This window comes from Trichogramma pretiosum, unplaced genomic scaffold (genome assembly GCF_000599845.2).
Source record: "Trichogramma pretiosum strain Unisexual culture from Peru unplaced genomic scaffold, Tpre_2.0 scaffold57, whole genome shotgun sequence".
Lineage (NCBI taxonomy): Eukaryota > Metazoa > Arthropoda > Insecta > Hymenoptera > Trichogrammatidae > Trichogramma > Trichogramma pretiosum.
The window spans coordinates 1,180,678-1,194,540 of record NW_019641637.1 but is presented as its reverse complement, the minus strand read 5'-3'; the positions used below and the strand labels follow the sequence as shown (position 1 = coordinate 1,194,540).

Sequence of the window (13,863 nt, the reverse complement as noted above, 5' to 3'; positions counted from 1 at the left end):
TTAAATTCAGGTAGGTATATTGTAAATTATTGTAAACTCGATCTTGGTGTTCTTTTCTGTTTTACCTTTAAAAGTTGATTGTTAGTTGTATAATTCATTTGGAAAGAAACATGGAAATATTTAAACCAAATGATATTATCCCTTAAATTTTGACAGTTCCAGTACAATCATTTTCCATCGAATGTGTATCGAAAAAATTATTTTCTACGAAAACAACAAAAGTCATGCCTTCTGTAAATTACAGAAAATAAAATATTTTGGTTTGAACAAAATTGTTTGTTTGTTTTTGTGTATTCAAATAATCGGTCCAATTATTGAATTGTTGCATCAATTCTAACGATGACTTTTCAAAGGTATCACAAGCATTATCGAAATAAAAAAAGCCTACTTATTTCCAGTTCAGTTATTTATGACGAGGGTTGTTTATCGGGCAAAGTGGCTGCGATAGCAAGATTTTTCAATTCGTTATGATCACATAGGTCAATTATCTTTGTAGCAACATTATTAGGAAGTTCACAAATTGGTTTGACTAAGTCCACTAAAGCTTGTCGAGCTTCGCATATGACAATAAGTTTCTTTTTAGAGCAGTTATAAGCTCTTTTCAAAAATGGCCCAAAAATTGGGAAGTGGAAGTAAATCTTGGATGGATGCTCGACCAAGCCCCTGATTAATATTTTCGGAAAACGAGGAAGGCATTCAAAGTTGTCCTCTGGATAGAGTATAACCTGTCTTGTTATTCCAAAATGACTCAGTCGTGCGAGTTCTGTTTGACAGGCCTGCTCTGGGTTCATCAATTGTGGATGATTCGTGAGGAAATTTTTTACAATATTTCTCCACGCCCGTCCTTGTTCCCTCGGCCAACGATATCCATAAGGTCGATCCAAAATTTCATCTTGTTTGAGTCGGCGTAGTATCAAACGAACGACCTTGTTATTATCATTAAACTGTTCCCAGTTAACTGGTATACGCAAATCGTAAAAAGTAAACAGCACGCGGAAAAACTCGTAGCTATTGGCCATATTTCTAAAATCGTTCATAACTACTTGAAAGACGGTTTTTCCTTTGGCTCCGTCGGTGCATGCTTGTCGCAATCGAAGGTCTACGCCTGCTTCGATCAATTTAAAGGCCATACGAGCACACAATTCGTCCTGCAAAGAGTTCTCGCGCCTGAAAAGTGCCAATACGTATAGCGTCGTTTCGTAAGGCTCTTTCAGTGTTGCAGTTGACAATGCTCCCAACTTCAGCAACCATTCGGCTGTACTAAATTTTCCAAACGTTAATGCCAAATGTAATGGAGTATAATTTGGAAATATTGGTGACTCGGGGTGAATTTTCTTGTTCAGTTGGTCCTTGTCTGCCCTAGTCAGTGCTTTTTTGTCGATTTTTCTGCCTCTTGCGCACATGATATGAAATTTACTAATACCCCATGAAACGAATTTAAACGAATGCGTTTTTATCTGGATATTCTCCAAGAGTATATCTTCAATTTGCATCATAAGTGGCCGACGAACAGTTTGACTATATTTGTAAACTCTTGTAAGCTCCAAAACCGAAAAATCGAAAGGAATAAATATGTTAGCACCTTTATCTAATAACAACTTGACGATATTTTTACAGCCATTCACAACGAAGAAATGTAATGCCGGAATTTTCGGAACTCGATGAAATTGAAGACCCAGATAGTCTACTTCGTATTCTTTGATCCGATTGCGAATATAAGGCAATAAGAACGCGTCAGCATTTTTAATGTGATATGGAATCAGATCACCGTCGTGTGTATACATTGTGATTAATTTTTTCAAGCAATCTTCACAAGTTTTAGCAAACACGTTAAACGACTCGTAACACAAACTTTCCTTCAATTCTGCTGCCATTTCTAATGTGAAAATGCAAAGTTAACACGAATGTCAAATTGAAAATTTGTTTAACTCGTCGAATAAAATTTGGGATACTGTTCGAGGAATTATTTTGTAAACATAAACTTTCACATTCTGTAAGTCACGCGCTGAACAATACGTTAGATTCGTACTTTCTAATGTTTATAACAAAGTAATTTTAAAAAAAATTTTTCACGAATGTCATTACTTTTTTAATGCAAACACCATAACAAACTGATTGATTACTGGTAAAACGAAAATACTGAGACATTACCATTCGAAAACTAGTACTAATACTCGTTGTAATTTCGTAAATTTAAAACTGGCTTTACGCTGTTACCTATCAGCGTTGAGCAACTAACACGGACTAGAATAAAACTAAATATGTTTCGAAATTTGTATCGCTAGCCTCGATTAAACACATTTAAATTACTCCATGGATCTGATCTTAATTGCTTAAAATATATTTTAACAACTGTCAATAAAAACAAAAACTGCGATATCAAAATTAGAGTAAAATTAGCTTTTATTTTGAAGATATGCCCTGCTTTTAAAGATACGACTATTAATTTTGAAAAAAAGATGGAAATTTTATTTGAAATCAGTTTTAAAAATCAAATCAATTCATTTTCAAAGAGATCGGAGTCTTTATTTAAATTGTTTTAAAAATTAATAGCTGTCATAGTGAGAAGAAAGTTGTAAAATTATGCAACCAATTTTTTTATGCTTAATTTTTAAGTGATCAAAGTGGTAGTAAAATCAACTTACAATTGTGTATTTTACTGCAGCGTTGTTGAGTCATAAGAGGGCTATATATTAGCATTCATTACCGTAATACTAATTTAAATGTATCCTTTACTGGAATGTTCAGGAGAAGTTTCAAAAATCCTGATCCAGTTTTTCGGCTAGCTTTGCTATCTCCTTAATGATTTTGTTTTTATCACTTCTTTAAGAGAAAAATTGTCGTATATAACAAATGTATCTAAGGTATATTTTCTCTCATGTTAGGGTGTGCTAAAGAAAACCTGAACTTAAAATTTTAAAAAATACGAATGAATTAGAGTTATAAATAATTAAATTGCTTATAACTAATGAACGAACCCTAATCGAGTGCACGTATCCGAAAAAACGCACCTAAAAATATTGGAATTTGTAATATTGAATTTACCAAAAACTTTTGCAAGTTGATTACAGAACACTCCAGATTTTTAAAAATTTTCGAGGAAAATTGAGAATTCGAATATTTTTAAAACTTGTGAAGAATACCATATTTTCGATCTAATTTTCTCAGAAAAATGTTATCTTATTTTTTAATCAACTTCAAGAATTTTTTTTTAAATTTTCCACAAAACCTTAATTTTCAAGGTGAAATTTAATTAAAGTGAAGTTTGATAATTTTCTGATGAATATTAGGTAAATGCACTTTTTTTAAAGAAAGTAAAAAAGACAAAATCAATATATTTTTCATTCATCTTGTTTAATCAATTCCAACACGATGACTTACAAATTATACATCCCGACATATTTCATATTTATCACATACATTCGTTCAATTCAAATGCCTTACAATGGTTGCATATTTATGAAACTTAATTGTATCTGGCTACATGATTCATTTATTAACGTTACATACTTAAAAAAATATGTACATGCGATACTGGCAGTAAATATTACTCAACTAAATTTTAATTTATATCTGCATTAATGGATATCCATTTTTTAGATTGAATAGTGTGAGATGTACCCTTGCCAATAATTTTTTAGCAAATTTCAAATTAGCAATACCAAAGACACTTAATAATATTCCATAAAGACTATAATTCAAAACAGTATAATTCTATAAAAATGTCAATTTTTTGGATTTACGACATAATTTCATACCTAAAGGCTTTGGATTTTTTTTAATACAAACAATTAGTCTCGAAATCTATAAAATCTATTCTATCATAAACATTTTAAAAATTATCCAATACCAAGGAATTTCCAATAAATCTTTACAGAATACTTTACTAGATTCTCTAAATCCTGAAGTGTAAAAATACTTTTATATTAGCATACATAGAGAACTGAGTTAAAGTATACTTTAATTCTGTGTAAGTTTTTGTGGAATACATAGAATTGACGTATCATCGAACATAGTTATTTTCGACAGTAATTTTTTTTTCATTTCAATTTTCAAACGCAGGATTTGAAATATTTTAGGTTTTTCAAGAATTTTCTTATCGAATCAGATTATTAACTTTGGTCAATGTATATAAAATAGACAAAATTATAAAATTGCTGTACAAAAATTGGCAAAGGCCAAACATTTTCTTATTTTTTCAATTAAAATTTAGTTTTTATTTAATAGATAAAACGCGCCAAGCTTAAGTTATATAAATAAGATTACCTAAAATAATTATAAATACTCAAATGAAAAGGAATAAACCATGAAATTCTTAATTGGTGCATGAACACTTTGATAGGGCATTACGCATTTGAGTTTGGCAGTGTTCAGAACATTAGAAATTTAGTTTCCTATTTCAATATTTTTACTAGATCTAACCACATTAGATACGTAGCTTTAAGATCACCTTAATGAAGTATTTTTACGGCAGTGATTGAAGTCTCGAGAAAGATTAAATGTATGACGTAAAATCTTTATAGAATGAAGCAATCCTTATGAAATATTAATGAAAAACTTAAAATTAAATGATAACTTATAATTATAGTAGTTTATCTAAAATACGTACAATAGAATGTCACGTTATCTGAATCTTCGATGTCATCCCACGTTATGAGGATTAACTATTACGAAAAATAGTGTATATATTACGATAAACAAATATCTCATTAAATTTTCAGTCCGTTTTACGTCGGCAAAACTTTTTAGTGTGCTTAAATGTACAGTAAAAGTCATTGGCATTACTTGATTATTTTGAAAAATGTATAAAAGTTCAAGTTTTATATTAAATAATTATTTAATTTGTTATTCACAAGCTATAGAATTCGAGTACTAGGAACAATTTTTGTTGATGATTATTGTTTTCAAAAATGTTACTGTAAATTGTTTACATGTGCATGGATTTGTTGATTTGAAGTTTAAACTGGCTTATTGTTAAGTCACTTTCATATTTAAAATAGTTTTGGATATTTTCTCTCTGCTTACAGTCTTAGAGCATTTTGAGTACCTTTGCAAAGATATTTTGTACCTTTATGTCAATGCATTTTTTTTTTTTAGAAATTTTTAATGATGGCTGAGGACGGTATTACTCATTAAAATTATTTATTTTAAAACCAATCATTTTTACTATCGATAAAGTTTTATTTTAATTTTAGAATTGTTCATCGACCAGCGGTGAATGAGAATGAGTAACAGTACATTTGAAATCTTGAAGCATATATTGTTTAATTTGCAAAATAAAAACATTATTTTAGCGTATTTATACCCTCAAAAAAGTTATCGAATTGTCAAAAACATTCGTTTTAAAAAGTTAAAGACAATATAGAAGGCGATAATTTATGGTACAAAGGGGAGTAATATACAAAAAAAATGGTTACTTAGTCATTGCTAAGGTACCAAAATGCTTTACTTCATATGCCAACAGTTTCAAATCAAAAATTTGTAATAAAATAGAATGATAAAAAACGAAAATTATAAGCACAAAGACAAAAAATTTTGAACCGCATTTACAAAAACAATTTCATTGCCATACGAAAAAATGCGTGTGTTCGCAGATTGCTCAACATTTTGTAGGGTATAATAAAAAGTATCATCATTCATGTTGATACCATTCACGTGCTAGATCCTTCCCATTCGATGAGATATTGTGTTTGACCGTACGGGCCACTTCGCTTGGCGCGTACTTTGAATTTTTCACCTGACGCAATTCGATTCGCTGCGCCAAAGTACATATTCACCGATGATTTGAGATCAACCATAGAAATTCCAGGAGCACTTTGTTTGACTGGAGAACATTGAGCAGATGACGGAGCTGAAGAAGCAGCCGACTGCGGCAGCGCTGATGAATCATTCGTAGATTCTTGAGGTGATACCACTAGTTTATCAGTGCTCGGAAGTCTTTGGCGTAACCGACGACCATTGAGAGCATAATCTACGTAATTACCGATTTGTTGTTGGCCCAACGCAGAGCTGGATGAAGAAGCAAATGAACTACGAAGATTACGAACGTATTCAGGATTTTTAACTTCATTGTTGCGTGCTGGTAATATAGCTGCTGTTTTACTCGCCGTCTGAGAATACTTCTAAAAATCCATAAAACCGCGTTAGTTTTGATTTTTAATGTCTTTTATGAAAAATAAATGTGCTTTACCGCATTAAGAGTTTGCTGCTGTGGGGGTCTTCCTCTTCTAGTCTGTCGTCGTCTTTTGACTTGCCCGTTTCTATCGATTATTATGTCTTTTTCGCTCAATTGCCTTTTGGCAGGCCTTACAATTGGCGGCTGAGATATGACAGGAGTGAGTGGCAGCGGCAGAGTAATCGGTGTATATGGAAGCGGCTGCTGAGGTATTTGTGGCTGAGGAACGCCAAGTAATTCGCTAAGGTTTAGAAACGGATTATTTTTTCCTTCGAAGTCCTTGGGTGGTGGGATAAATAAATCGAGAGTTCCACGTGAACTTGTCGTTTCATCACCAGACGTGTCTGCCAAAGTAGTCGACGGTTGCTGCAAATCGACGGAGCTCGGGACTGACAGCTCCGATGATACTGATGATATAGTGGCTGGCGGTGTAGGAGGAGATGAAACCGATGTCGGTGGCGTCGGCGGAAGATCTGCTACCTCAGGACTGCGCAGCTTACTCTGCAAAATTAATTAATACAAACAATGGCATTTGGATACGTATATCCCAAAAATTCTTTTCTTTTCAATTGATAACATTATAGTTATAACGTAACAGACTTGATTCATTTTAAATCCAAATTTTCCTCGTTTTACATGATAGTTGCGTGCAACAATAGTATCGCAAAAAAACCGCATATTACATACATTATTTTTATGAAGATCAGGGAATCGCGAGCAAGAAAAATTACGGAAATGATTAAAACCTCTTATGGTGCGTTTAATCCCCATTTAGTATTTAATTGTGCTTGCCTCCGGAAAAAGTCCAAGCTCTTGCATACTTTCACGGATCTTCTCCTCATTCCTACGAATTGTGTATATAGTCGATTTACTCAAATTAAATTGATTTGAAATATGATTAACCCGTTCACCGTTTCGTAGCGAATCTAATATTTTAATTTTATCTGAAAGATCCAGGAATTTTCTTATTTTTTTAGGTGGTTTTCGATCCGGAGAATCATTTTTTCTTTTAGGAGCCATTAGAAATAACAAAAACTATAAATGACTACTGGTTGGGAAGAAAATAGAAGAATTCTCTCGCTCGAGACCCAGAGTAACAACTGACCGATTGTTTTTAATTGACACTTACAGTAGTGTACATAATCGAATAATAAAATCATAACACTGGGCAAGCGACGGAATAAGGCTCTTTGCAATGTTTACAATATTTAGTTTAGAACAATTCAAAATGGTACAAGATTTAGTTTAAAAAATATAAAACTGATCGGTCAAAAAAAAAACCGGATATAATTGAGGTGTATAATCGTGTAAATTGAGGGATGGCGTCATTTGTCAAACCGTGTATAATCGAAATCACGCCAAGAAAAAACGTGTAAAACGAGAGATGCTTGAACAACTATCTATAAATTTATCATCTAAATGATTGACATGAAAAACTACTCTAAACGATTGCATTTGTAGACAAATAATATTTATTAAATGTTTACTAGTGAGAAATTAAAAAAAATATTAAAGAGCATGACTCACTTTTGCAATGGCATTCTTGAGCAATTTTCTGGCTTTGCGATACCTTGCTTCTCGCATACCCGATCCTTCATCATCGTTTGTGACATCGTTAGCAATAACCGCACCGCTGCTAGTGGTAATAATTGTTGTATCAGTCGTGAGCTTATCACGCTTTTTCTTTTGCTTATGAAGAAGTCTTTCTCGAGTACTGTTGAGTCTCATAAGGCGACGTCGTTGTTTTTGTACGCACAACTTGGGGAACGGAACGGATTTCTTAACGAAGCCACCGCCGCTATATCTGCAAGCATTTGCCTCGGTACTTTTATCTTCCTTCGTTTCTTCTTCTCGTATTGCTACTACGTTATCTTCAACTACCTTTTTCTGTTCACTACTACAATAATGCGTCATGCAGAAAATATATAATTTTTTAAAAGAGGTTAAATCATTTTGTGCAATTGTTTTGATAGTAATGTGATCGTAGTGTGATATTGTTGTTATGGGAGTAATTGTTTTGTACACAATAAAATGAAATAGTAATCAAACAAAGCATCAACTCAATAACAAATGAATATGAAAATCATCATGCAACCCATGCCACACTCACCTATCTCTTAGAGCCTGATTTGATAATTTCAAAGGAGAATCTGATGCATAACTTTGTTTGGGATCAGTTTTCAGAGGGATTTCTTCATTAGTAGTATTAAATGACGTGTCCGTTGACGTGTTTAAGCTAGATTCAAAGTTTGGCGATAATTCCGATTGCGACTCGTCGTATTGTAATTCATATCTGAAATAAGAGTTGATTACTCAAACATATTTACTCATTGCTTTCAAATGGACAATATGGTCACTTTAAAAATATGTATGTACCCATCACTTATGAATTGCAACCTGTTATTTTTGCCCCAGCATTCTCGTAATATGTCATCGTCAATAATACCGGTTTCTGGGAGGTTGATAATTGGACAAGGTGGAGGTAATCTTAATCGAAGACCCCAAATAGTCGTGCGCTTTTTAATTTCTCTACCGCACTTAAACCTATTTCTATGATTCAATAATATAGATAGTATGGAATCTCTTCGTACTTGTGGTGTTTCGTTACGTATCTGTTTAAAAAAAATGTATGAACAATTGTATTTAAAATGTGTTGAAAAAATGTGATAATAAAGTATAACATACACTTGCTGGTAACTGAAGTTCTTCCCAATTTTCATTTATGTACGGTACAATAACTTCATCCAAATCGTAATATTTTTTTGCATTATATACAGTCAAGTTATACAAAACCAAATGCACAAGATCAACCCACTTAATTTCTAATCTTCGTATGTACTCCTTGCCAAAATTGCACATTGAACAAATGAAAACATAAAATCTGTAAAAATTATTTTGTTAGAATGTTCATAGTAGAAATTCATCAGACCTATATTTAATTCAAAATGTAAAATATTAAATAAATATCATTACCTATCTCCACTATAAAGAGGGTAGGATAAACAGCCAATACATTTTTCATGAAACCATTGCTTGCATCGCTGGCATTGCAACATTTTAGTGTACCATTCACCATTTAACCCACAGTAACAATATATCTGTTCTGCATTCACTCTGTGATGTGAATCCCAAGTCAGCATTAGAGGCTAGATTTAAATTAGAAACTAATTAAATCAAATATTTATAATAAAAGTTTTAAATTGTAGAAAGAATTGAACTAACATCATATGGTAACTTATTAATGTTATCTGGAGGAGGAAGAGGTTGGTCTCTACCACTACAAACTTTTCGAATATGTGGTTTTACCATAGACTTTCTGGTATCTTTAGATTGACAATCATCACATTTTCTACATTTCCAATGAGAATCAGGATATGTTTCTTCTATTTGAATTTGTGGCTAATAAATTTCAATTGATATCAAATCAGTATTTATATTAAGTATGACTTAAATTGTATAAAAATGAAAATTTTATTACCTGATGACAAAATTGATGATAACCTCGCCCACATTTGTCACAAGAAATAATGCTATCTTCCTTGTTTGTTTCTGATTTTTTACAGAGAACACATGTTATAACAGGTTCTGATGTTAATTTTGTGAGTTCCTTAAAAGAAGACCAAGCAGATGTGTTATCAAGGAATTTGACAAGACAACTCTCTCTGTCCACGTCCACCTATTGAGTAAAAAAATGCATCTTTTAAAATCTTATTTACCATCACTTTTTGTAAGATGTTTATGAAAAGTTATTATAAAATGTTCATTCAGTAACTCTGTAACTCATTATTTGATACTTATATGTATATAAAATAGGTTAGATATAAATATAAGTACCTCCACAACTGTTCCAAGATAGAATTTTCCATCTTTTTGACCAAGAAGAACATCTTCTCCGTGAATAAAACTCAATCGCTCCCTGGTTGTACTGTCTGGTGAAGCTGAGCTATCTTCAGATTCTGCCATTTCAAGATTTTTCTGCAGTGATAAAAAACAACACATAATTTTTGTATAACAATAATAATAATATTTATCAAGCATAGTTTCTAATATTTGCATTCACAATATTTCATAGTCCAAACTGTGTTTTTAGAGTATAGTAGAGTTGGCTAAGGTAAATATTTTAGATTAAATACTCAGAAATTGCATGAAATGTTTCTTTGAAATGAAGTAATTTTAAAAAATTGCATTGAATTATCAAGTTTTATAATTTCACAATATCACAGTCTGCATATAAGAATGAATGTGTATAATTCATTCATTCTTTCCCTGTTAAAAGTTTACCATGGTCAACTATATAGTGGTTTAATTTAGATATTTTAGAATGTCATTTAAATAGCTAATAAATTGACTTTTTTAATTATACAAATTTAAGTTTTTACTAATTATTTTTTTTCATCGGTGAAAAACTTGGCATTTGAAATATAGGTAGCATATATTTTATAACACATCACAGTAAAATTTTTTTTCAAATTTTAACCCTGATAGCATTTAATTGAACTTGAAATACTTTTATCAAAAAAGTGGTATGTTTACATCAGAGTAAATGTTTGCAAAACTATATCATCATGAAACTGTTGCTAACAGCTCACTCAACATTTGCTATTAAAAAAAAGGTTTCTTCAAGTGTACAAACACAATGTGTGTATGGCAAAGAATGGAAAATAATGCAGGTCAATAGCTCACATTCATAAAGAGCGAGTAGCGTTGGAGAATTGGATAAGGCTACGATAAACATTCGTTGAGTGCACTTATTAACCTTGGGATAAAGAATGGAGTCAGCAGCAGGTGCCATTCAAAGCCGTAGAGAAATCCAGACGAAGGGCTGCTCAACACTATTAATGTTGAAAAACGACGCTGAATCGCGCATCAATTGGTTCGACTGTGACGAAGAGGACTCGATTCATTGAGTTGCTCATATTATTTAGGCATACATAACGAAACGATAAGACGAAACGTAGTTATACTATTGTCAAATGCTGAAGCACACACAAGCACGCACACTGATTACCGCAGCAGGAGCAACGGAAGAAAAAGTCTCGTTGTTAACAGCAGGAGAATATAAATGTTGCTGCGTTGGCTAGATACCTATGGACGAGCGCGACTATGCTACTGCAGCTGGCCGAGATGGCATTGACGGCTGAGAACGTCAGTAGCAGGAGCAGCAGAGCAGCACTACACTCTACAGAGATTCATGACAGCGTTGCGCGTGAGCCGGCCGCCCCGGGTAGTCGAGGTCGATGAGCTCGGAGCTCGGCCGCAGCGAGTTCACGTAGAATAGCTACGCGGAGTTGCGACTGTAGGTGTAGGATTAGCAGCCCTCAACCGCAGGTCGGCCGCCAGCCCCGTCCGCCATCTTCGGAGGCATCTAAAACCTGTGTGTATATTCGAGGCGCTTTGGCCGCCGCTGTTGTCGCCACTGCTATTTTACCAGCACGTAAGCAGGCACACATACACGACGTAGGTATACAGCGCGCGTGTATCGCTGCACGATACATATAGCTATTAAAATATCGAGGCAGGCCGAGTGCGGACTGCGGAGCGAGGCTGCACGCTCGTGCGCGATATACAAGACGGAGCTGCGCCTGGGCTGCTGCTGCGTAAAGCTCGTTCCGCAACGCTTAGCTGCTGCTGCTGCTGCTGCTGCTGCCTGGCAGTCTTGGCAGCTTAGATACATATACAACGGCAGAGCGTGAGTAGAGAGCACATGCAAGCGCGGATGCCTACTGCCTGCACCACTACCAGTTACCACTGGCGCTCGCACATCGGCCATTCAGCGAGTCTCTTTACACGCGTTGTCAGATGGAACGGAATACGTGCGAGGCGTCCGCCAAGTAAGCATGTGTGCGTGTCTCGCATTCGTTCGAGCGCGGACTTGGGCAGCCCGGAGCAACAGTGCCATACGAGAGTCAGCGTCAGCCGGCTAGTGCCGAGGCAAGGTTCGAGCTGCAGCTCGAGCGACGCAAAGATGGCCGTTAAAAAAGCGAGCGATGCAGCGAGCCTACGCGGGCTATGGCCGCCCCGATATAAGTCATTAGTCGGGCGGCTGCCTTGCTGCCTTCCTTGCTGCCTCGCCGTGCTGCGGGCTCCCGTCCCCGCGCAGGCCGCCGCATCGACTATCGAGTTCCTTGTCTAATTCCCCTCCTATTCGACTGCGACGGCAACTTTGGACGCCTCTTTTTTTCTCTTCTTTCTCTCTCGCTCGCTCGACGTTCGCTCGGGCCGAAAGCCAGCTTCGCGCTCGGCGTCGCTCCTCGACTGCGCTATTATACGTGCTCTTACTTATTCGCTGGCCTCTCGGGGCAATTTCGTTTTTATTGCTTCCTTCGCGCCGGCACTGTTCCTCGAAGGTCTGGACTGAAGCCTCGTGCCTACTACCCGTACCCATTGCCATACACTCACACACACGCATGCACTTTTTCCCATTATTTTTACTCCTTTTTCTTTCTCTCTTACAGCGTCTCTTCTCGCAGGCGCAGTTTCTGCACTGACCGAGCTCCGTTTCGACTTGTAGCTTCTCGATTCGAACCGAGTTGGCCGAGCCCTTTTATGTATCCTCGCGCTCGCTGCTCTTCGATCTTGTGTGCACATCGGCGCTACAAGTCTGATGATGGTGATGATGCTGCAAGCCAACGAGCCCGCAAATTAACATCATCTTCGCAAGTATGCGCCAAGTCTGCCTTTCTTTTCGTTCGTGAGAAGTTCTTGCGTCGAGTACTTTTCATGCAGATTTTCGAGAGATTGGAGCGATCTGCGATCGATATCGACGATAGACCTGCATTTTTTCGCTCGATTGCGTCTATACCCCGAACGAAAAGCGACGCGAATACTTCCTCCCGACCACGAGCATCTGTAATGCACCGCCGATCATGAGAATGTCGAAACTTCTTTGAAAGATACTTTGAATTTCTCTGATATGAAATATGAACTCGAGAGGTTTTTTTACGTCTGCCCGCATGGGTCAGTTGCCTGAGCAATTCTTTGTGCGCTTTCGAGTTTCTCAACGTGGCCAAAGTCCGTAAAGTCACGTTCCATGCCAAGAGTTTGCTCGAGTCCGAGGCAACTGATATACGCTGACTGACAATAATTTAGATGACTAGAAATTTTATTGAACCTTTTTGCCCAAACTAGTGCGTTTTTATAAAAATGTTTGCCCTATATTTTGTCTAATCGAATTAATCAAGTTGCGGTACATATTAAACTTGGACTCGTGTTATTCTCCTCTTTTTCAAATTTATTCCTGTATCTAAACAAACAACTTCGAACTATTAAAAGTATCATCATATCGTAAGAGCACCAATATTTTGCAATTTTTTCCTCCAAATATCCCAAGTATTCTTCAAGTCGCAATGATTTAATGATAACTTTCCTACAATTCGTGTAATTCGATCGCTCTAAAGTTGTTTCATTTTATAGCTGACGAATGTCAAATGAATCGGAAAGTTCTTGCAACATTTGCGAATCATAACTTGGAATATTTTAATTAGTATTTTATGTTGTTCTTCATTTAAATATTTTTTCGGGTTATCAACAAGAAGGGTTAAATTCAATTCCACAATATTTTCTTACATTTTTCCGTGAATTTAATAAAAGTTACTATTTCGTTTAAAAATGTAGTTTAATAATTATTTTTCTATTGCTCGTTCTGGACCTTAAAAAATGTTAGCCGAGGGAAAAAAATGAATAGGTGA

The 13,863-nt window shown here is 35.3% G+C and overlaps 1 protein-coding gene across 6 annotated transcripts; it reads right to left on the bottom strand.

Moving 5' to 3' along the window:
* Window positions 1-3,500: 3,500 nt before the first annotated feature.
* On the bottom strand, window positions 3,501-11,840 carry LOC106650862 (polycomb protein Pcl). Of its 6 annotated transcripts, none has more exons than XM_014369100.2 (11): window positions 10,932-11,840; window positions 10,010-10,150; window positions 9,654-9,851; window positions 9,398-9,574; window positions 9,149-9,321; window positions 8,861-9,056; window positions 8,552-8,787; window positions 8,286-8,468; window positions 7,703-8,072; window positions 6,191-6,676; window positions 3,501-6,122 (listed from the first exon to the last, which is right to left on the bottom strand). In XM_014369100.2, the coding sequence occupies exons 1-11, from the start codon at window positions 10,965-10,967 to the stop codon at window positions 5,652-5,654; spliced, it is 2,667 nt and encodes an 888-aa protein (XP_014224586.1). In that variant the 5' UTR covers window positions 10,968-11,840; the 3' UTR covers window positions 3,501-5,651. The 6 variants fall into 6 exon arrangements, with proteins under 6 accessions (XP_014224586.1, XP_023315154.1, XP_014224613.1 ...); XM_023459386.1 differs by having other exon boundaries at window positions 7,703-8,069; XM_014369127.2 differs by having other exon boundaries at window positions 7,703-7,979.
* Window positions 11,841-13,863: the final 2,023 nt, after the last annotated feature.